Source organism: Opisthorchis viverrini, assembly GCF_000715545.1.
Source record: "Opisthorchis viverrini unplaced genomic scaffold opera_v5_25, whole genome shotgun sequence".
In the NCBI taxonomy this organism is placed as follows: domain Eukaryota; kingdom Metazoa; phylum Platyhelminthes; class Trematoda; order Opisthorchiida; family Opisthorchiidae; genus Opisthorchis; species Opisthorchis viverrini.
The window spans coordinates 1487294-1512184 of NW_008751681.1; the positions used below are offsets into that span (position 1 = coordinate 1487294).

General features: G+C 42.6%; 1 protein-coding gene across 1 annotated transcript in view; it reads left to right on the plus strand.

Annotated features, from left to right (window-relative positions):
* The window catches only part of T265_02154 (hypothetical protein), a gene marked incomplete at both ends in the record, with an annotated part of 29755 nt that extends 17336 nt beyond the window's left edge, over nt 1–12419 (plus strand). Inside the window, 5 exons of the mRNA XM_009166328.1 lie at nt 2441–2669; nt 3808–3915; nt 8291–8452; nt 10394–10579; nt 11966–12419. Coding sequence (XP_009164592.1) covers nt 2441–2669; nt 3808–3915; nt 8291–8452; nt 10394–10579; nt 11966–12105 — 825 coding nt within the window. The remainder of the gene's footprint in view (nt 1–2440; nt 2670–3807; nt 3916–8290; nt 8453–10393; nt 10580–11965) is intronic.
* Nucleotides 12420–24891: the final 12472 nt, after the last annotated feature.

Consider the following 24891-nt stretch of genomic DNA (forward strand, 5'->3'; position numbering starts at 1 on the left):
ACCTGTGAGTTTGAAATCTTTAATAACTGAGTAATCTTATATAAGGTCTACTTCCTACAGAACGTAAAGTGAGTAGTCGAGGAAGCAAGTGACTTGTAGGAGACACAACTGAGTTCAGATATCACGTACTAAGTATCTAATGAGAGTGGGGTCTAACTGAATTGCGAAGTGCGTAGTAGGTAGCCGTTAGTGTTCACTGGCTAGCTGATGTAGACCTGTAATCAAGGTCAGTTCAGTGAGATTTGAGAATTACTGGACAGATATTAGAGGCTTTCAATCAGGACTCACGGCCGACAGGATTATATTAGGAAAGACCGAAAATTTTCATTCATAATTTTGAGTATGTTGACTGTAGGTTGACAAGCGGTAGAGTGAAATGACAAGTAGAACACACGATGTAGCATAAGCTGACCAAAAGAGCGGATTTTCAATGAGAAAGCGACAGATAACAGAATCCTGAAGCAAAATTCTCATGACGGGAGGCTGGTTTCGAGCCTCGGGAAAAGGACGTTGATCGGATAACGAGGTCAGGATATCTAGGATATTTTGTTCATATCAAGCCACAAATAACTTACACAGAGGACCAATTCAGGGCGTGGAATGGTCGGAAGATAACTGTGGATTCGATCTTAATAACAGATAAATGTAACAGCCGAACAGAATCGCTCCTGAGGAGACAGTAACCGGAAGGTGAAGATAGCAGATTCCTAAGAACAAATCAGGAGATGAAGCTTGGACAACTCCAGCCCACATGGTTGCTCGCGTCCAGCAGAAAGTACATTGTTAAACGACTTATTTACTATTACAGAGAGCTATTTGGCTGCAATTGAATGCTCACCAAATCAGTCTACCCACCTAATTCAGCAGTAATACTTCAAGTGACAGTGTTTTTCGTGTTTTTCTGGCGGACAGCCTCATCATGGTGTGTATATTTGCGCCAACTTCTCCGGCAACAGTTTCACCCAGCTTCCTACACCTGCCAGGTTTCTCAGGAAAGTTGGGTACCTTTGGTAGCAGAGTACTTGTAGTGCGCCTTGATGGTATAAATAGACAAATGAGTTAGGTGTTTGTGTGAGAGAAAGGCCAATAAATCGACCGGTTCTAGCAATTTAATTTAACGCTACCAACCTGCTTGAAATGGCAGGCGACTACAGCGACTACTGTAACCGTCAGCCTTTGCATCTGGTATCTTAAAATGTACGATGCTTTGACACGAATACATGGTTACCTCGATACACTTCCGTGCATTATAACTACAACTTGTGAGGTATTACGTGAAAAATTCGGGATTTCATATACATATACACAAATAAAAACCATTTAAGATTAGGACACACCATGAGGACATCTTTCGTAGATAACTTTAGAAAATTCGACTGTGATATAACGACTGAGTAGGTGTGGTCCGGTCTGCGACCTATGCACACGCTCTTCGTCAGGGCCGCTGGACCGCTGGTACACAGTTGAATGTGCTATCATTCTCCTAAGGGACTGTGAAGCAGTGTCTGGCAGAAGGCAATATCGGCAGAAAACTATACTCAGCTAGTATCTTTCTATGAAGTGCATTGGGGCTGCGGCGAATGCACTCATTTGCGTATCAATTTAGTTTCTGTCGATGGGAGATTCACCTGCATCTCTCGCTTCCGATATATATATATATATACGAAATACTGCGTCTGCTCTTTACTTTGAATTAGAAGAAGCGATTTATTTCCAGAATACCGACAATAATTCAGCCTTCATCTACCGAAAGCCTATCTGGACAGGAGCACAATTTCACGTGCCTCTGGCTCGTACAACTCTACACTGAGGGACCTATATGCGTTTCAGGTAGGCTTGCCATGAATGCTGAATTGCTAAAACACATACTCACTGCCAAAGATCTATCCTGTCCCCCTTCGTTGCCTGTCAGTGTGCAACAGATAGGTATAAATAACAGTAGTAAAAAAGTTTATTTTCAACACTGGTGATTGTGATTTTATTCTGTTTAAACGGACACGAAACTTAGCCCTGCGCTTAGCTGACCATCAGGGTCTAAACAGGGGCTATGCAGGTGCTCCCGACTAAAACTGCAACATCAGGACTATTAAATGGTTATTGCATTTACTATCCTTCCTGCAGTTGTGAGAATGCGTTTACTGGTGGGACCAATCACAAGTTAGAAACGTAAAGGGAAGCGCATCTGCTTAAAAGAATTCCTTGCCTCTAGGCTTATCCTGATATAACTCGGAGGGAGCCAAAAATGAAATAATCGATTGTCAGGTAACCGTTAGAGACAGGTCACAGAGTTACCTTCACTGTTTTTTCCGGGATTTAACTAGAATTTATCCGTACAACCCCAGACAGCAATGTTTGTTGACGAACTACTGTATTGAACAAATGGATTTGCCTTTGATAAAAGTATTAAAGACAACAATTTTCTGTTTCGGTTAACTTTCAGGTGACCAAATGGGTACATGCAATGCACCAGTTCTGCAAACCTCGCCTGCTTGCCTTCCTGTTTGTCACGTGGTTCATGGGTCTTGGTGTAGGACAGGTGTTCACCTTTTTGTTTTGGCACGTACAAGAACTGGACGGATCGCCTACTTTGTTTGGGATTGCCACTATCATTAATCACGTTTCCGAGATCGTCATGTTCTACTTCAGTAAACAAATAATCGATAAAATTGGTGAGTGTTCCAAAATTGCTCATTGTTTATGCTTTACAAGGCTAGCCCCCAAAATGTTTTTCGAGACTAACATCTAAGTATCAGCCGATGATCATCTTGTCAGGCATTCAATAACAGCTACCCGTAAGGATCGCCAACTATGTTTCATATCAGAGCCAACTTGATTAAGCTAGATAAGAAACCGAAGGGAAATACAACAGCTAGTCAAATAGATTGACTTCTGTCTGGCGAAGTTTTACTTGTCACAGCACATAGAAAGGTTTTCTGAGAAACAGATGTGTCTGTGTATCGTGGAACAGATTGATGGAAACTTAGGAAGCGCTCTCTTGGCTATCGAAGAGTTTCAAACAGGTTCGTAGTAGTTTCCTTCCAGAAAATACACCGCGATATTTCAAAAATTGTACCGGCGGAAACGTGGGACATCTAGCTAAAGAATATCACAAACGGAAGACCCTGTTTTGAATCAGTTATGCATTCTGTGAAGACCAAATTAGTGTACAAACGAGTGTTTCGCATGTAGTCTGGGTATGATGTGTGTTGGAAAAGAAACTAAGAGATTCAAGGGGAACTAAGGAAATTTTGGAATGAAATAGTTGAGTTTAGTTAATCTTTCCTTAGACACTCATCTTCATTCCCCACGTGTTTATCTGTAGAAAAGAAAGTTTATTAAAAGCCGGCAAGGTGTGAACTTTTTTAGACCAACTGTAGGCTTGAAACAGAAGCGTTTCGTACTCAGCTGCAGTGTGTTCCAAATAGCCTGGTGAAGTTGGATGGCGTGGCACTAAATGGCAAATTGTCAGTGTGGCCCGCAGAATTTAAACGGATGACCTACTACTGTCTGTCATTTGAATATTCATTGTTGGGTTCCGAAGATCGATCGAAGAATACGATGGACATACTACTCTATTCTCCAAGCCCAATAATTAGACAAACTGCATGTATAATCTGTCTGGTTTGGAACTGTAAGCGTTTTCTTTACATTTTTGAGCGATCGTGCAGTGCGAGAAACGAAAGAATATACTTTCAGGTGGCGAGTATTTTTACGACAGACAGAGAACCTAACTTCAAACAAAGATTTACTAAATACTGGAAATAATGGATACGCAGTTATTCATGCCAGTTTTTTTATAACTTGCAGGTCATCTGCGTGTGCTGTACTTGGGCTTGTTTGTTAACATTGCTCGGTTTCTATTTGTATCCTGGATCACAAATCCGTGGTGGATTCTGCCATTTGAGTTGGCTCAAGGTGAGTTGTTCATCTTAATATACGTCAACGTTATCTATCGTTTTATATTGTAATTCGGCTGAAAAGTAAACGAATATTTTCTTGCAGGAGGATAACACTATGAGGTTTGGCAGTTGTGTTCCTGCAGTGATTTCAACTAAAGCGGTTTAAAATAATTGTACCTTGCTTTATCTTTGTGATGAGAGGCCTTATCTTTAAATGATGGTTCAGCCAACCGTCGACTGCACGAGAACAGGACAAGCAGTAATCCTATTTTAAATCGAATTATAATTTTGCATTATCTCACCGGTTGTTCACACACACACACACACACATACACACACACACTGAGCTTTCAAAGGAGGACTGAGTTGTGGATAAAATTTGGACAAACGTATGCAAAAATTGGACAAACTAAATTGCTAATGGACAGAGAAAATCGTAAAACGGCGAGAAGTCACAAAATTTTAGATTGCCTTGATGCTATGGTGAAGTGGTAAGAGAATTTGTGACAGGATTACTGATCGTTCCTCGGTAATTAGAGTGTCTCACACAGATTGGGTTTTATTGCTGATTTGTTAGCGCCTCAGCGAAGCCTAAGAGAGGGTGAACTTTTTCGTTAATAAAGTTGGAAGACCTGTGATAGATATAGATTTTATTATATCATACCAATGCTATGCAAGCCAGTTGTTGTTCTTCACCCTCCTCTGGCTATCATGACAAGTTCGGGGGATGAAACTCGGTTAAACCTTGCTGGTATGATGGAGGGGAGACGTCTACTGGTCTTTCATCAATCAACTAACCTGAAAGATAATAAAAGATAAGTTTCTTGTGATCCACTTAGTCCTACATCGATACCATATTAGTGAAGAACGCTACCTATGCAGGAAACTGAGGTCAGGTGACTTTTGTTTTCTGCTGCAGGCATTCAATGAAAAACAAACGGAAGGACGTGCATAATTGATTTAATAATGAATGACAACAAAGGAATCACAACAGCTTAAAGACCAAAAGTAATGAGCGGCGCTGTAATTCTGAAAATAAGAAGCGGTTCCGCCCGGTATAATAGATCAGGAAGGTTTGGCAAGAAATGTTGCAGTGCAGTTGTAGTTCCGAACGGATACACACACCTCAAACTGTGCGGGAAAATAAAGAACTTTAGACGAACATAGTTGGTGATTAGAATGAATAAATAAAATAATAAGCAACAGTAACCAACAGGAGGGTGACCGATGGGATAAGACGCACCAGTCATTCCCAAGCTAGTAAAATTACAAGTGAATTGAAAAAACTTCGTACAGAGAAGGTTCCCGCCCACTCTACTGGATGTGCTGTATAGACTAAATCGTTCCATAGACTGTTCAAGTCATCTTTCGTGCACTAATTTCCGAGAGGATTAGTACGCTTTCTTCAGAATTTGAAAAATGATACAGTCATTGATAGATACTTCACAGACCCTATTAATACATGTTGGTCTTATGTACAATATCTGTGGTGGGAATCACAGTGCTGCCCACATAGAAAATACGTTTAGACTACCTGATATCCTTCGCAATCCATAATCTAGAAAACGGTTTGGCCGATGCCGTGGTGGTAAACCCTAGTGATTTTTACCATGATCGGCCAATTCAAAAAGGCCTACCAGTGTGTGCGGGACGGATGTGTAAAGCACATCCCGCCTATATCATCCGGAAACCCGGTCAGTTGGTGTGCGCCCTGTGGTTAACGCTTATGGATACTAACCGGTATTGCTACTAGATGAACTGAACTACAACAATTTCATTGGTCACAATTTCATTGTGACCAATCAAACGACCGGTTGAAGGTCGCTCATCAACATGATTTGTCAAGCTCCGTTATAATACTCTAATCCTGATGTGGTGCTTTTCAGCTAAACCTCAGCCCAACCATTCAGTTTACTGTTAACTGATCCAACCTCGAGAAAGGAGGCATTTGGACGTTGCAATGACATAGTTATTGGTGTATTAGGTTGTCTAAAATTCTGCCTTGAGTCTTAAGCTGATTGTATTTAGTCATCAGATGCGGCAGCTCACAATTATTGAACTTTACCCAATCCGTGCTGATGTTTTTCTTGCTCTCACAAAGTTACTGGCGAAAAGAGCCAAGCGAAACAATTTTCCCGGAGGTTGTCAGCTTGTTGCATTCATTATTTAGGAGCTTTCGTGTTTTGAGTCAAGACTTTTCTGACTGTAGGTTGAATTTTTCCACTCAGTTTTGTAATCTGAGGTCATAGCCTATGTAGTGTGAGTGTTTGTTACGTTAATCCCGATCTTTTTCACCAGGTTTTGAGATATTCGGTGGATTTGGAATCACGAAGAAAAGTGCATAAAAGTGGTCTTGTATAATAGGGTGATTCACAACAACAGACATCCTAGTGATTGTGGCTCCGATGTCATGGTACAAATAAGACCACCAGATAAATTAGTTGTAAAGCAACGGATAAATAAATGATAAAAAATGCACAACCAGATTCTGTGCCTTCAGTCATTCAGCTAAAATAAGGCAGAACGGCAGCAATGTGATAGGGACTCAGAAGAATGCAAAAAAGTGAGGGCAAATGATTCAAAACATTTCCATTTTGAAAACATAGCTGAATATAACCTTCTATGCAACACTTTGTCACACAATATATGGAGAGGTGTTTTTTTCGTTAGCATATATCTGAATCCAAAAGCAGCACCAGTGAGAACATCATTACAGTCCAGATTAATCAATTGCTAGCATGCGCAGCAGGAGCCAAAGCAACAGAATTTACGAACCATGACGGTTGAAAACATAAGATTGGACAAATTTCACCCGTGGATATGGTGAACAATCTCACAGTGTTCTGATTTGATGGAAACACATCCCGGAGGACGTTGTCGAACGTTACAACACAATAATATTTTTAGTAGGATCGCGAAAACAAAAGTTCCAGGCTTTCTTCCTTAATGTGCTTCAATAGGTTACCATTAAGGAGATCGGGTGAGCACAAAGTGTCTCGCGAAGACGGTAGTTTGTGAATACAATTACATCTTTGCGACAAATATCCAAATTAAAATAAGCTGCATTGTTTGGCATTTATGAGATCTGCCGAGAGGGTCGGCTGCTAGTTAGTCGTATTGTTCTTCAGTGATCGGCAGCCGATGGAAACCCCCCCCCCCCTCCTTTGTCTGGTACAGATAATTCCGTGCATTTCCAGTTTCTGGTGCTTCCTTGTTGAGAACAAGGCAAACTCGTCAACGATGTATGATCGGACATATTTTTAAATCACCAAATGGGATGCAGTACACGAAATGCCTCAAAAAACATTTGTTTTTAACTCGTATGGTCCACAATATCGTCCCTTTTCGTGCTCCTATTATTCATTTTTCTGGTAATAAAATAAATTCAGCATTTTCAATGTTCCATTTTCAGATGCTTGAGACTCTGACTAGGGTTGCAATAAAAATTTTGCTCTAAGCCACCTCACTCAACACTTTCCGTTAGACCTGTTTCATCCGAGTCTGTTCCGTAAAGTCACGAGATTAGAACGCACCCAAACTGAGAAGTGCGTAAACTAACAAGGCAGCTTGTGGGCCTGGATTGGATCGACTGCATCAGCCTCCTGTGATTTTGTCTGGTCTCACACTTCTGCACCAATTTGGTCGGAACAACTGTTTGGTTTTGCAGCTTTCACGAACGTTCAAAGCATTTTGAAGAAATGACCTTCAGGAGTGACAGATCTCCGGACAAGTACAACTGATGTATCTTTTATCATTCCTTAGAGATGATTTTGACCTCATTCATGGTCCAGAGTGAAGGCTGGTTTATTCAGAGCCATATTTTAGCGGGATGTTTGAGGAATCAATGAGTGGTCTTTCTACTGAGGCCAGACTTCTAGTTAAACTAGTCCTTATAATGGGCCAACCACACCATCTGTTAGCTTACAGGGAATACGTTGATAAATAAGCTGTATTTTATTAGGAGGTCTATCGTGTGGTGAACAGTACGATCAAATGAACAGTGAACTGTTACTTCACCTGTGAACGTGATAATATTTTGCTGTCCAGGAAGAAATGGCCATCCTTGGTGTTAAACAAAAAGTCGTGACAGAAGTCAACAAGCCCAGTTAGATTAATTTATATATCATCCGTAAGAATATTGATCCAATTCGGCTTACAGCCATCCAGTTTAATCCGCTATAAGCTGGACAACGTTGGTTCCTTTTTTCTGAAGCCATATTTTGTGGGACAATCTTAAAAAAGGAGGGGGGGCGAATTCCATTTTCTCTGTAAAATAAGTATACGTTTTCCAAAAGTACAATTTGTGGAAGCCATTAGATGAAATGAACAACTTCCGTCCATAATAAATCTGACAGATAACCAAAAGTCTAATTTTATTTCAACTTAACTAGGTCTCACACATGCCGGTGTTTGGGTCGCCTGCTGTTCCTACATCACACAAGCATTTACTCCGGAATCTCGATCGGCAACTCTGGGCTTCTTGAAGGTTGTTCATTATGGCCTTGGACGTGGTCTTGGAGCTTGCCTCGGAGGACTCGTAATTTCGAGTTACGGTAATTCATTTCTTGAAGTTTGATAATTCTGGCAGAGGTGAACCATCCATGTGGTGACTGGTGATGACGAAATGCGTCCTCTAAAAAGGACGATAGCTCAAAGAATGCCAGTATTTCAAAGTGATTTGTTCTTTCACCTCCCTGAAATCACATACTAGTGGTGATGAGGAAATTTTAAGCTATCTGGATATCCGAAATGTCATCAAAAGGTATTATGTTGCTAGAATGCCGAAGCGCCTTTGTTCAATTTGGTATAAGTGATCTACCTACTTATTTAGTTCGGAAATCATTCGAGAAATGCATGCCTTGATTTCCCTCCTAGAGAATCACATTTGAAGTCTTATTCTGGTTAGACCCTCGGCGCCGTTTTTTGTTTTTTTTTTTGAATTGTCCATAATCTGGCAAATTTCGTTGTAGTGACCCATTCATTTCCTTAGTGTGTAAATGAACTCTGTAGGTCTGTGAAAGTTATCGCACGAGTGCTCCACCTGCTTTAGCACAACTGTCTTTTGGGAATAAACTAAACATGCCGCAAAACACACGTGACCGAGTTTGACCTAATTCTTTTATAGAATATTGATAGGCCTGGAAATTTCAAACAAAAACTTGTGCAGTGAGTGAATATCATCTTTTCCAGAAAGCGAGGAAAACTGTACAGATTCTTCATCTTTATCACGAATCATCAGCCGTAAGCTCTTCAGGAAACTCCTGAAGGTCTCGAATCATCCACTAACAGGTCTATTTACACCCTCAACAAACCACAGGCAGCTCAGAGGAAACAGCTCATCAGTTGCAGATGTGTTGTAGAGGGCTTCGGGATTTGTAGAATTCACATGCAGCGGCTCGTAGCCGAAAGATTTCCTCTTCATCCACCAGCCTAGAGGACTCGAGTTACAAAATTGCCGGAATTTGGCAAGGGCTAACTGCTGATGATTTCACACAAGGATGAAACCGCTGTAGATAGCTGTTTGGTGAAGAAGGCATGGAAGGATAAAATCCAAAGGCTGAATGCGAAGGGAACTCTGCAACAGTAATAAATTTAAACAACAACTGCCTAATGTTCTTTTACGAATTTATAGAACTTAGTGTATTCAAGAAACGTTGTTGTAGCTAATAGAACTCAAACGAACTACTGCATGTACCTCTCAGTATTCCTGTATTCTGTGAATAAAAACAGCACAGAAGTGTTTGAGTGTCTTGTCGTCGGAGGTATGTTGTTGTGTATATTGGTTTCGAAGCGGGTGGATCGATTATGAGTTGATCACGGTTTCGAATAAAAATAGTATCGTGTGGCAAATTGCTATCCAGTTTGTGATATTTGCTATTGATCTGGTCTGGAGCTGGAAAATTGGCGAATCAACATTTCGCCAAATTCAGCTCCTTTTTGTTTGAAAATCAGTCTGTTGTAAACCAATACCATAGTTGAGTTCCTTGCTCCGACACAGCGCAGTCAGTATTTCGGTAATACAACCGAATTAAGGAAGTAAAACACCACAGCTCGAATAAAAAGTATCAAATGCTGATGAATGTATCTATCTTCATCGTTTTTTGCATATAATCAGTGTAGATTGCCACATTTTCGAGAATCGCCGCCTGTGTTTGGATGAAATACTGTCCCTATAAACCCGGGCCCGATCCTCCATTGACATTCTACATTTGACTCCCTGTCTCTTTACTGAGTATTTTTGTACATATTGATGCAGAAATGGGGCTGTAAGAGAGCAAGTCAGAAAGATAGAAAAGCATTTTCAAATTTTTTGATCTAGTTATCTGTCGATGAACACTTCTATGACTAGTTCCCTCAAGGAAACTGTTTTAACTACACAGCCCTCGAACCTAGTTAGGTTTCACATAGCGCAAACTTGTTATTACCGCCACACAGACTTGAAGTGTCTTTCACGTTTCAACCTGTTGCAATTATATTTATCACTACCGATTTAGGAAGTGCGACCATGTTTCGTTCGTACGGTGCGGCGTCAGCGGTGGTTTTGCTTGCGTTCTTGGTACTGAACTATGTAGCTCCAATTCCCGCCGCACAGCCAGAACACACCGATGGCGAAGGACTTGACGGGAATGTGGTAGGAAGCTACGGCCAGTTGAATCAACCACAACCAACCTCTCCGTTTGGTGAGTTTGCCGTTAATCTTTGGCCAAAGACATAAGGAAAGACCACATTTTTCACACAATTTGCAGTTGAATCGTTGAGTAGAATAAACACTTCACTGCTTGCATCGTGATCTAAGGACAGGTGCATATAACCTACCCTGATTGGTTAGCCTCACCAATCCTAAAGCTGTCATCACCACTGCAAGTCCGTTGCATTCAAGTGCTCATTGTCATTTGTGGATAGATATCAAGTCTCACCAACTCCTAAGGTATATGATGTAATCCTGACACCCATATCCGAACTTAATGGGTAGCAATCTGTCTTGAGTATTCCCCTGCAGTTGCTTAGTGTCAGTCAAGTACAGTGCGACAGTTATCACATAAGCTGAGCTAAGTTTGAACTTCGTAGGGTGTAATAGCTTCATCCTGTCAATGACGTTTATGTGCTGAAGAGCCAAGAAGCAATGTATAGTTGTTCAATCCTTATTGGGAATCATCAGTAGTGCGAAACCATGAAACTCAGGGTTTCAAGGCCACAAACATCTGGCCAAAGTTTGAATTCCAAATCGTTTGGCCCTGAGCCAATGATCACCAGTGTAATCATTCCTTACTTTTGTGAATCCAGTCAAGTTTTCCCAGAAAGTGCATTCAACCTGGCCGGCATAAGAATAGCGTACCAACTGTCACCGAAGAAGTGGGTACCCCAGTTTATTTGTATTTATGAACACCTGGTTCATCCCCTGCTGCTTGGCCAATCGTAATCAGTCTCCTTATGTTTGTCGTACATACGAGAACTCAATGACTCTATTGTTTGCAAAGTTATCCGATCAAGTCGATTCATGTAAATCTATGGTTCGAACCCCGGTGTGAAGTGTGTAGAAATACTCGCTAATCGTGTGTGTTCAGTAGTTGCGGAATAGGTGGATGTTGATCACGGTGAACTGAACCGCCACAGCGCAAACAGTGTCCATGAGCTCCACAATCTTTGAAGCCGATCGGCTGGATAAAGATTCATGAATAACTCACCTCCAAGCATTTAGATGGAGATTAATATATACGTTTGCTTACATTTAAATGAAATGTCACCAATTCAACGACAGGTAGGCAAACATAAACTTTGGCGACATAAAAAATCTTCTGAATAGCTACGTCCTTTACTGGTTGAATAACAAGTGGGAAATAGCTCTTGACTGCCCCAATGCGCACAGGTGGTTAGAACCGAACGAAACAGTGTTGGGATATATAGCAAAATTAACTTCAATCTGAAGGTCTATATCAGACCAGAAGTTTCAAAAGTTAAAAGTGCAGCTCTTTTTGCTGAATCAGAAAACACCAAAGTATATTTATCTACTTCTTGTTGACTAACCAAGAGTTCTTCATCTTTCTCCTGTGTTGTTTTCTAATCAGTTGGTGGATATCCGTCTTCCCAAGTAACTCACGAATACTACACCCAACAGTCGAATCAACCACTGCCCTCGCAGACACAACAGCAGCAACAACAACACCAGACGGAACAAAAAGTATACAATTATTCCCAGCCCTACTAACTGGCTGGTGTTCAGTTATCCCCAGCTTGGCGACACTTGGTTGTGCAACGTTTATTTATCTTTCAGTCGCCTTTCCAGTCACCTTCAAAAATTCCTGTTGACCATACCTTCCGCTTTTACCCACGTGTTTTGTTCTTCTCGGACATCATAGCGATCCCCGAAATCACAGTTACGAATAACCTTGTTTTCTTGTATCGACTCCGTCATAGTTCTTTGAAGTAAACAAGGCTTACGAATTCATCTTCACAGTTAGCGAAATTCCACCTGCCTTGACCTTTTATCCAACTCTGTTTACGTTGAATGCGACGTCAAGCAGCTTTCCTATGGTTGTGATTCACCAAAATTGTATTGCCATTTGGCTTTATCATGAGTTTATATACCGTTGCCATTTATCGAAACTGTGCTCAATAACTCTCATTTTTATCGCTTTTCAGGATGGCAGATTCAGTTTCAATCAGCTCATTTTCCAGAAGTCTTGTTGGCTGTTTGTCATGAAGAGCGACCTGGTAAATTAACAATGACCAGGGTATATTTATTAGAAGAGAATGATGCTTGGGGATAGAAATATATACCACCCCGTTGTTGGTAGTCAGGAGTTTCGGAATCTTTAAAAGCCTGCAACGTAAACCAACCTTAAACGGAAAGCCAACAAGTTCCAAAAATATGTTTCGTGCCACAACGAATGTGAGCTCCAAAACTTTCTAAGGTGACTCAAAACCGCGAACCTCTACACCGTATTTTTGGCAGTAGCACAATGCTACCAGTAACTGTACGTTTAAAGTTTAGTAGGGTAGCGCAACATTATTCATGCTCCAACCACGCTGTTCATCTGCCTTCAGTTGACTGCATGACCGTGGCTTCACTGAACAGGGTCCTTGCGAATTTCGGGATTCTTTGCCGCCTGAACAGAATAACCAATCTAATAGACTTCTAAAATCTCTGAATGTCCAGATATGGAGGCAAGCATTTATTCTCTGGCTAAGGATAGGAATGTTTTTCTGCTTATCACGGAAGTCACGTCACTGCTACATGGTGACTCAAAACGCTGTTGGATTGTTCTGATGTATGTGGCCCCTAAACTTCTCAACCATGTCTTTTCTTTACTGCCAGGTCAGCCAACATCAGTCGGACATTTTGATTGATTGTTTAATGTAGTTATCTGCCTATCTGAGCGCGACTTAATCACTTGCCCACCAGTCATTCGTGGCCGAACCGTTACGTATTCAAACTACCTACCGGGACATCGCACGTTTGAAGCTACCTGCAGTTTTGTGAGGTGAGTACTGCTTATGGCTCTCAGAAGGATGGAACAGTTGCACGAAGCTTCTCGGCTTTTTATCTCAAGATGCTTTCAGTTGGACAGTTAATAATACCTGATAAAGCAACAAACCAGCTGCTACAAATAGCCATCCATACAAGACAGAATCCCGATTTATGAATAGTTTTCACGCAGTTCTGAACGCGAAAACAATATGACCGACATGACGTTTTATTAAAGTGCAGTGCATTAATCACAAGCATGGGCATAGTTGTAAAATGCGTGCCTATGAAGACACAGAAAGTATGATCCGGTATTCTGTTTAGATCTCATTTGGAAGTGGAACATTTCTGTTCTAGAAGTTTTCTCTGAGAAGTCGTAACTTGAAGAACCAGTCAACATATGACCACATAATGTGGGTTCTGAGACCGAAGAATTATTGATGGTCCTGTCTAAGTGAGAGCTGATCAGCCGCTTGTGCTCGGTCATTAGCCGAAAGCCGAGGGTTCGAAACTCTGAGTTTCGTGAGATGCGAATTGTTGATGATTTCCAATAGAAATGAAACAGCTATGCAGTGCTTTTCGGCTTCCCAGCGTAGAATGAATCACTGACAGGATGAAATTCCCATTGTAAATTATCAAGTCTACTCACCGCCATTAATCGTTTATCTACTGTGCGACTATCACAAAAACCGGATCCATCCCTTATTGGTACAGGCAAAATCCAACCTGCTTTGAAAACGCTCACATGTAGGGAGCATATTTACTGACGTAAGCTTTGCATCCTTTTCAGACATACGAACGAATAGTGGCCCTAGTCATGACATAGCAAAATGACGTAAACATAGCTAGTTTCAACTACAGCCTTTCCGGCTGAGGTTCACCTTATCCTCTGCGATTAAAAGTGCCGCAGGCCACTGTCCGTTCCTTGTCTGTCCGTTTAGCCTGTTGTCATGCAATGGGTAAGATTCACACAGGATGCTACTTCCAATCTTCAGGTGGTTTCTTGCTGCTACATGATGCTCGAAAGTGTTTATCTCATTGTTTTTGGAAGACGTAAGCACCTTGCTCTTGTTAATTTTACCCGAGGATATAGAGCTTCCTACAATAAGGTCCTATACATTCTCCCCCTTACGCCTTTTTCACCCGAGCCTTAATCTGTGGGTTTAATTGAGTTATGCAGCACCTCCACTGCCGATATACTACTGTTCACGAAGATGGTGTCGATTATAATGCACACTCAGTGTTTGAGAGAAATACGCTTCGGCTGAAACATCGGTATAAGGTAGAGCCATTTAACGGACGTGAACAACGCTCAGTCAGTAAACACGTAGGTTCATCGGTACCTACGACGATGACAAGAGGTTGAATCAGAAAACGCAACCAGCTGCATTCGTTGGCCTGTAACAATTGGAACCCGACCTTTCTTCTGTATTTGGTGTGTGAGCAGGATGCGGCGACCAAGCGTTTCGCAGTAACTCACTGCCATGCTATAGGTAGTAGATAATAGATGGGAAAATCTTCTGCTCTCAAAGCCGCGGAGAGGACGTCGTCTGCCTTTCAGCGCCAAAAATCGTTTGTTTGCCACATTTGTCTGATTTGCATACTGTCTAGCGTGTGGCGGACAATGCGCTTTTTTGGCGTATTGAAATCGGGCGCTATGGATCATGATGAATGTTTAGTTTAGTTCTCTACGCTTTTAAGAATCAACAGGTAAGACATCTTACCTTTAGATGAATGCGGCGCTGTCCCGTAGGGCCTAGAGACAGTTATGAGCGTTGACTCCAAGTTTTATTCCCTGAATCCTATGACCTGTTTTTATTCCTTCACGGTTTTTGCAGTACTCAGCGTGCCATTAGCTGATGGACTGTAAAATACATTTAAGTGTAAGATACCGATTCGGTACGAAAAAGATCCAGGCCTCTTCTTCTTCAGATGCCAATGCTTTTGAGAAAGTAAATCTGAATACCAGCCACTTAATGAGCACAGTAACCGTAATGTCATTGTGATTTATTATGGCTGACTTGATAAAAGCACTTCTTTTATGTGGTGGTCCAGGTGTCAATGAACAGTTTGCTTTGGTGAATTCTGCATTGGATAGTTGATTGTTACTCACACAAGCCGCTAATCCCTTTAGGTCAGCGAGTGGAGTAGCAGCAAGCTTCGCAAACATTTAGTGCAACAATGACGCTACTAGACTTACAGTGGCCAACTTAGTTCGGCGTGAAGAAGGGTGTGGGCGGTTTTCAACCGCGCATTTGTGACTAATTTAATTACGCATTTTCAAAGCCGGGCCCATGCACATGACTGATACTGTATTCATTGCCTTATTCATTATTCTCTTGTTTTAATATTCCATATGCTGTATGTATGCACCAGTTCGAATACAAACGTGCTTGTTGTTACGCTGCGCTGAATTCTGGATTTCTAGTTCGTCCGGTTATATCGATATACGTACGAAACAAAATTCTCACATTTTGGCGTCGCGATTGGAACAGTTCATCATGCCAGCCGAAATGGAACCATTAGATGTTAATTCAACTACGCGTGACGCGGAGGATTATTTGGAACGGTTCGACATATGGTGCCTCACAAAATCCGATATGTATGATAAGAAGTTCATCGCATATTTCCTACATTTCGTTGGCAAGGAGGCGTATACGTTGCCTCCAAACCGCACACCAGGCGTGGTGGTGTTTAAGTACCCCCAGACGTGTACACTGATGTTCTCACGGGTACGTTTCTGTGTACCTAGAGTAAAAAATAAGTTCCATCACAGATATCACCAAGTTCTTCTAGAGAGTATATTTGCTTGTCCTTACCTTCAGAGCGGAAGGCTTGGGCTCCTGCACAACAGTCTGGCGTTGCTTTGTCGGCGGGTGCAAAAATAACTCCGACTTGTGTCGTCCAAAATTCTTTACTTTGCGATCCTCTTTACTTCACTTCTGACCGATGATTCTCTAATTCTGATATCTCGGGCCCCAAAATTTGCCCGTAGATCAGTGTCCCGTCAGTCTCCTTGAAGGAGACAGCGTTGTAGTGCACGGTTGAACTGTAAGTGCGGAGGACATGATAATGCCATCCATTATTTCACTCTGTCATCATCTAAGCGAACTATTAGTGAACAGTGTAAGCGTTTACACAGAACTTCAAACTTTACCCCAAAACCTTCGACGTGTGGTATTAGGTATCGCTGTTTCCAGATGGGTTTCGCTTATCTTTCTAGACTGGTCAAAGTTGTGCCTTCTCGTAGCTTTTACATAGAAAAATGCACTTTCCATACTTAAAATTTTTCACATGGAACTACATAACTACAGCCAAATAGCCACACATTAATTAGCTGTGCCAGTCTTGTGGACGATACCATTCCAGATATTCATGCCCCCACTGACGAGCGAAGTGTTTAAGCTGCAGGTAAAACAGGACACATTCAACTTTTCGGTGAGCCCTAGAAAGAGTTTCACTCAACTTCTGACCCAAATACTGACGTGAAGGCATTATCTGAAGATATTTCCACTCTTTCTCTATCTGTTTTGTCCCAAAATTCGTCACATGTTTTTAAAACGTTGATATCCGCTTCTGGTCAAAAACATGACTTTATTGTTGATACTGGTAGTGTTGAGTCCATCATTCCACAATTAGATCTAACTGCATTCTACCCCAGTGCCGTGATAGTGCCTACAGATATTAACATTCGCGGTATCACAGGACATTCTGTACCTCTCGTCGTTGCACGATCCCTGTGGGGTTACCCCAAGGTACCTCTATCGATTGCAATTTTTTTGGTTTCAACGTCGAGACCGTCGATTATCGGACTCAAAGTTCTGCGCTCACTGCAAACAAGTATCACTTTACTGACTTCTGTGAGTGAAAATGCACTCAAACAACTGATTCTGAAATTTCCTAAGGCTGCAGGTGGCATGCAAATTCCAAAGGTGAGTCTTGAAGTTACAGGTGAGCCTATATTTCTTAAGAGACGGATTATTCCATTTGGCTTACGCGAGCCTGTTCGTCAAGCACTAAATTCAATGTGTGCGAAAGGAATACTGACTCCTGTCGAGTCAAAACTGGTCAACTCCGATAGTTACCCCACTGAAGGCTGATGGTATTACTCCGAGAATTTGCGGTGATTACCGGCTTACGCTAAATACGCGGCCACTGCAACGTACATGCAACACGGAAGAGCCAGAAGATGTACTGTGTCGCCTATCAGGTTCAAGTGTGTTTTCAAAAATCGATCTGAAAGATGCTTATCTTCAAATACCACTGGATGAAACCTCCAGTAACCTTGCCTTGGTCAACACACCCTTTGGGTTATTCCGGTACAATTTCCTTCCCTTTTGTCTGAACGTTTCACCAGCTGTATTTCAGCAAGTTATGAATACTATTGCAAAAGATTTGGAGGGTGTTAAGACGTACCAAGATGACGTCGTTGTGCACGCTGCTGACATAGCTACCCATGACATGCGTCTGTTGTCTTTACTGAAACGATTTTCTGAGTTCAGTGTAGCTATTCATCCTGATAAATGCACTTTTGGTGTTCCATCACTGTGGATGACAGCAGTCTAAAACCTGACACAAGACGTCTATCCCCTGTAGTAAATGCGCCATCACCCACCCACAAGAACTGTGCTCAGTTCTAGGGGCACTCCAGTGTTACTTCCTTTTCATTCACAAACATGCAAATCGTCTGTTTGATATCATATCTTCCAATCAATTTTCTTGGTCCTCCAACCATCAGAAGACGTTACGTACACTGCTTGGTTATCTTCAGACTTCAGCTGTTTTGAAGCCATTTTCCGCCAAACATCATTCGACGATCATTACTGATGCTTCTCCCACTGGAATAGGAGCAATCCTTGAACAGTGTGGTAGACCAGTGATCTGCATTTCCCGTCGACTTTCAAAAGCCGAACGTGGATATTCTCAGACTCAACGAGAAGCACTTGCTGTATATTGGGCTGTCAAACGGCTTCATAAGTATCTTTTTGGATTGAACTTTACCATTGCTACTGATCACGAGGCTTTGAAGTTCTTGTATCATCCAACGAAGTCTCTGGCGAAGTCATCTGCCGCTATGGTGCAACGGTGGATTATTGCATTGAGTTCTTACACCTACACAGTAGTTCATCGTAGTGCGAAAATGATTCCTCATGTCGATTTCTTGTCAAGAATTCTATCATGTGACTCTGATTCAAACAACTCAGATTGTCTACTGATTCAACCATTACCAGTCAAGCGGGATGTGCTTGTTGCTGACACTAAAAGATATTTCGCTCCCATTTTCTCTGCACTGCGACGTGGCTGGACGCAGCAAGAACGACGCCGATTTCCTGCTTTTTACTGTCGCCGCGAAAGCTTGTCCGTTACTCCGGATGGTTTGCTGTGTTTTGAGGATAGAGTTGTCATTCCACCGACTCAGCGAGCGGCTGTTCTTGCAGATTTACACTCTGGTCATCTGGGTGTCGATAAAATGAAATCCCTTGCGCGCTTGTCACGCTGGTGGCCGTAACTAGATGCTGATATCAAGCATACTGCTAAAAATTGTGTTAAGTGTGTAAATAAGATTCGTAACAAGTCTTCACAGTGGTATCCGTGGCCAGTTACATGTGAAGCATTTTAACGAGTTCATGCTGACTACTGTGTTCCCCTCCTCGGTAAGTACTATGCTTTAATTCTTACTGACGCATATTCAAGCCAGCCTGAAGCTTTTCTAACTAGGTCTCCAAGTGCCGAATTCACTCAGCAAGCATTGAGCAAAGTGTTCAGCCATGAAGGTGTATCAACTGTTTTGGTCACTGATAACGGCACACACTTCACTGCAAAATTCTGCGAGGAATGGTTAAAAGGTCTTGGATGCCGACATCTGTTTACTGCTACGCGACATCCCCAGTCGAATGGACTTGCTGAGAATTTTGTCCGAACATACAGGAACGCCGTTCATTCCGTTACTGGGAAGAGTCCCGCGCTTCTATTTAAATCTCGTTCGTTGCACACAAGTCTTGACTGTGCCAGAACAGCTGATGTTGCATTTTTCAAGGGTAATGATTTACGACCTGCTGCAGGACTAGTACTTTCATCAAATGGCAAACGAATGGTCACAATGCTCGATTTGGATGATCTTTCTTGTCATCGGAGACACGTTGACAAGGTTGAGTTCAATACCAGAGGTCAGTCTGTTAACGGCACCCCTGTTGTTTCAAATACTAATGAGTCCTTTGTAGATGATCTTATGGGATCTGAACAAAAAGGTATCTGAAGAATACACAACCTGTAAAGATTCTGAAGTTTCCATTCCGGGATGATCCGAAAGATTGCGATCAAGACCGCCACTGGACTATAGACATCCATACGCTCATTCAAGGTGTGGCGGATATGATGAACATGACTGATACTGTGGTCATTGCTTTATTCATTATTCTCTTGTTTTAATATTCCATATGCTGTATATATGCGCCAGTTCGAATACATACATGCCTGTTGTTACTCTGCGCTGAATTCTGGATTTCCAGTTCGTCTGGTTATACCGACATACCTACGAAACCTAATCCTCGCAGTTTATTTGGAGACTGTCGCTAAGAAGCTTTATGTTTTAAAGCTCCAGTTAATGTTATTTATGTGAGAATGTGTATGGCGAAGCAACGGAGAAAGATGTAAACAGAATAAACAGATGAGATACTCAGCGACCTACTCGGATGGCAACGGATGCATCACAATCGCACCTCTAGGCCTGTTGTTGACTAGAACAAGGTTTATGGAGTGACAAGGAATATTTAACGTGTTACATGCTGCTAATTTTGGAAGAAACCTCAAGAAGAACACAATTATAAGGAGTCTTATCTGTTCATTTACTCGTCTGGCGGTCAGATGCTGAAGTGTTTCTAAGCGGATAATGACTTCAGGCACGCCGATTGTAAGTTTAAAATATATTCAAAATTTAATCCCCTGACATTCGGTTCAATGTAGCGTGTACTTGATTATGCCAGCTGTCTACAACAGTTTTTGAGTAAAAACTGAGCTCCGGTTACTCCATCGTTTGATTCAGTCTGGCACAAACGAAACTGGCAGCCTCGTAATTTGCGCACATTAGTCGACCCCAAACCTACTGGAAATAATAGTAATATCCGTTTGTTACTACCCGACTAACAGCTGTTATCTTACCTCCGGGCTCAGACCTCAATGGTGCAGTGCCTTTTTTGGCAAAACAGGCAGGAAGGCAATTCTTCATGGTATAACCATGCCAGAAAGTCCAACGGGGAACAGCTCGATGGAGAACGGTAAGTCCTCTTGCTGCATGTAATCCTATTTTAGGCGGCTTGGAATTAAAATAATACCCTCCTCTAACAGACGATAAGCTGTTGTAAGGCACCTTCCTTCTACCCTTTGTGATGTTTATACCTTTCTTTTGCTTTCATTATAACATTCATATTTCATTAATTGTATAAAAGTTTTTGACTGAGTACGCAGAGACAACAAAATCGTGCATGTTGTGCAAGTATAAACGAAAAAAGCGGCCACTTGAGTTGACTCTCTCTTGCCGTGCTTACAATGGTATTTCGTGAGTTTCGTATGCTATGGTAGCAAAACCTGACCCATACCAGATGTACCAAACGCGACAATCTAAATAGGCACCTGCTCCACTTTTCGAGCAGACTCGAACCGCGGGATGGCAGGTGGAAATGTCTTATACCTGCTTGCGGTCACGCCCATCACAATGGTCCTCTGCGACACCACTCTGGTACTTTTTTATGCATGCGAATTCAAACCACACTGTGTGAGCAATTTTCCTGGTCTCTGTGTGGTCTACCATTGCTCATCAAGTACACTGGAAGATGACCAGTTCCTCACACAAACGATTGAGCAACGCCCTTCTAGCTACCACTACTTGCTTTTCTTTTGACGATGCCCTCACACACTCGTGTCCTTACTACAACTGTGAACGAACTCTTCAACTGGTATCAGCCGTCGCCCGGATACACCATTCTAACCCGCTGAAATTTCCGTTTCGGATATAAACATTTTGTTGAATTACATTTTAATCCCCTCGGTCAGTTATTTTCTGTGTAGTTCACGTTCCGTCTTGTGCGTTAGCATCTAAATTCCCCCACCAAGGAACTTGCTCCATACCCCACTCAAGCAGTGGCACTAGTGAGTCTTTGAAGTTTCAGTGTACACTATGACTATAAAGTTCCCGCCACCATTTATCTGTATTATTCATTCCTCTACATCATCATCCTCACTTTTGCTTTTTGCGACCATGGCCATAAGCCCAACACCCCAAGACCAAAAAGGTCTCATCTTTGGTTTAAGAGTTTAATTCACATTGACCACCCAGATCGTGACAATCCAGCTACCGCACCAGATTCGTTGTTCTGGTTCAGCACTTTTCGCAATTTGAAGGTTCGAATCACGCACCAAGCAGAATGACTCTTTTCCACTCCCTCTCATTCTGCTTCTGCCGGCCACTTTCGGACCTTAATGATCTGATCTTGTCTTAGCTTGATGTTCCCCCCACCCAAAGCATGAAGTAGGTTGTTAACTGTCTTTTTTCCCATGCCAGTTTAGGCGTGATCAGGTTTACATGGGATATCGCACACTACATAACACTGTCCTTTTTGTGCAATCCCCGAAATCCCCCAGTCATGCTCCATCCTGGCTGCAACCGTATGATCTTGCCAGACAGTATGTCACCCACCAGCTGGGAATAAACGCTATTACTATTATTATTATCAGTGGCCTCCCAAGGTTCCCTTTATAAAGCTTCGGTGTACTTGGTCCGGTGAATGTTTCGCATCGGCGCTATCTGAAGTCGTTCAGGAGGGCGTGAAGACTCAACATCCCTCTGCACCCACAGGATGATGCTTATGACGACTACCATCTCTGCTGGATCTGGTTATCACCAACGGAAGAAACTTTGCTGGTCAAGTGTTAATCAAAGCCGCATTGGGACATAGTGTCTACGAGTGCTGATCATTGATTTTATCGACTACTAGATCAGAGGCCTAGATCCTCGAAAGTGATTTCCAAACTTCTGACACACAGACTTCTCAGAAATGTGTGGCTTCCTTGACCAACTTAAGCTTGGGCCAACCTCAGTGTAAGAGTTATCCTGGAACGTCGTCCAGAAGATTTGCAAGGCTAACGCGGTGCTCGTCCCAAAATGGCCAGTGCAATGTCGGATGGACCAAAGGCTATCTAAAAGCATCCGGCGACTTGTGGAAAAGAGGTCTTGACTCTTCTTTAAACAGGTGACTGCATGAGACAGAGGATGAGCTGGCACTCCTCGAAATACGGATCTGCTGTAGATTGGAAGTCCTAAAGTGGAACGTACAAAAGCAGGCAACAACAGTGGGCCTCGTCTGGAAAACCAAGTTGCGCTATTTAAAGTACACGGGACACTGCCGAACAAGTTAGCCGAAAACCTTCTCGTTGGGGTTTCGAAACGACGATCAAACGAGTAACAAAATAGTTGTAGTTAAATTTTATAGGGGAAAATACACAGGCCTGTATTCTGGCCAAATGACCTCATCGCATCCGGTGTTGTCGCTGCTTTGCTTGTCAACGGTTGCAAGACAAACTCCTTCAGCGCGCTGGAGCCAGACGAGCCACATCCAGGTACCTTGAAAGAAGCGCTGCTCACACGCTGCTTGCTCTGCTGCTGGCGCTTCGTCAGTCGATCGATAAAGGCAATCTTTCTTCTTACAGAAGTGGTGACCGATTATCGCCTGGCGGCTACAGATCTATTGGTCCCACTAGAGTACGGACGGGCGATGGAAGGCATTTTGAATCAGGCCATATTATATCTGCTTACTGCCAAAAACTTGATATCACCTGTTTAATACTGATTCCTCCAAACCACCCATGCATCTATTGGTCCCACTAGAGTACGGTACAGCGATGGAAGGCATTTTGAATCAGGCCATATTATATCTGCTTACTGCCAAAAACTTGATATCACCTGTTTAATACTGATTCCTCCAAACCACCCATGCGTGCCGAACATGCATGTACTCATGAACAGCCGAACCCATGCCAAGTACGAGGGACTCATACTGAATGGAATATTTTTCTACTTCTTAAAAGCATTCGATCAAGTGCTATACGATCCGCTGCCCCACAAACTCTACTGTTATGGGATTTGTGTGTTCCTATCGGACAGAACAATTTTATTGGAAGTAGGCTAGACTTGCTTTTCCCCGACACCGATCCCCAGTGCAATTCAACAAGGCTCTGTTTTGGGACCTCTCCTGTTTCTGATATTCATCAATGACCTACCAGATGCTCTTGTGAGTCCATGTCTAATTATTGCGGACAACTTAAAATCCTGTAGTTCAAATACCAGTGCCATCCGAGTGGACTTAGACGTTGCAGAGTGGTGGTCGTTGGACTGGTACCTTTCTTCTGAACGACGAAAAATGCTCTCATATGTCATTCGGAGGGGACCAAACGGACGCGTTTGTCGTGCATGGCGGGAACAGGCCCAAAGGAATCACGGGTATGGACACCGAAAAAGATTAGGTTATCTGGATCTTTTTATACACGTCCTCTTCGCAGAATCACGGGAAATCGGCTCAAAAGACATTTGCCATTCTACAGACTATTCGAAGCACCTCCATATTACTTGCATGGACTTCAAGCTACTGTATCTAAGACCGCCTCCTGAAAATGCAAACCAAGTTAATTAATCAGGATGCAAGAACGGGTTAGTCCTCATTAAGCGCGTCTAAAAGGCTACTAAGAAAAATCGTTGCCGGCCTTGAATCCGTGGATTATGGAATGTGTCGTGGAGCTTGTCCTCTTTCCCCTGGGTTGTCGTCGCCCCCGAAGAGACACAAGAAGTACTTATGCCCCGTTTGAACAAGGTTTGGTCAAAATGTTATTCACTGGTGACCCAGCTAACAAACTGAGGGACATTAAAGGAAGATTTTCAAGCTCAGAGTGCACGTCATTATCGGGCACCAGCCCTCTTCATTTCGGGTAGGTAGTGCGTGGAATAACCTTCCTCCGACGGTTTTTCACGCTGCACATATTGCCCGTTGAGACGCTTTTTAGGTGAATCCTCGTGCTGTCACGCCTACCACTTTGTGCTAGAAACTTCGAGAGTAGTATTACACCTTTTTACCTCGCATCTATCAGGTTAACAGAAGTCGCTGAATGGCAACAACAAACTCGGTCCGGAAGTTCGTCGAAATCCCCGACTCTGTGTATCTATCCGAGAATCCGTGGTTCCGTGAACAAGATGAGCAATAAACTAACGAGCCTGTATGAGATACTGACAACCTACTCATCTGCAAATACACCCGACCCTCTAAGTTTCTTAAAGCCGTGGCAAACCAGTGCATGAGATAAGATTTCCAGGTATGTCTTTTAGGTGGGACGAAACCTCCCTCCAGCAAGAAATGGAAGATATAACGCTCTCTTCAATACACTGTGCTAATCGGTCGACTTGTGAATCAGTGATTGTCACGTAGGCCCCTAATGAGCCTTGTGTATCTATCGGGCTGCTGACCTTGAAAATGAAGCGATGTG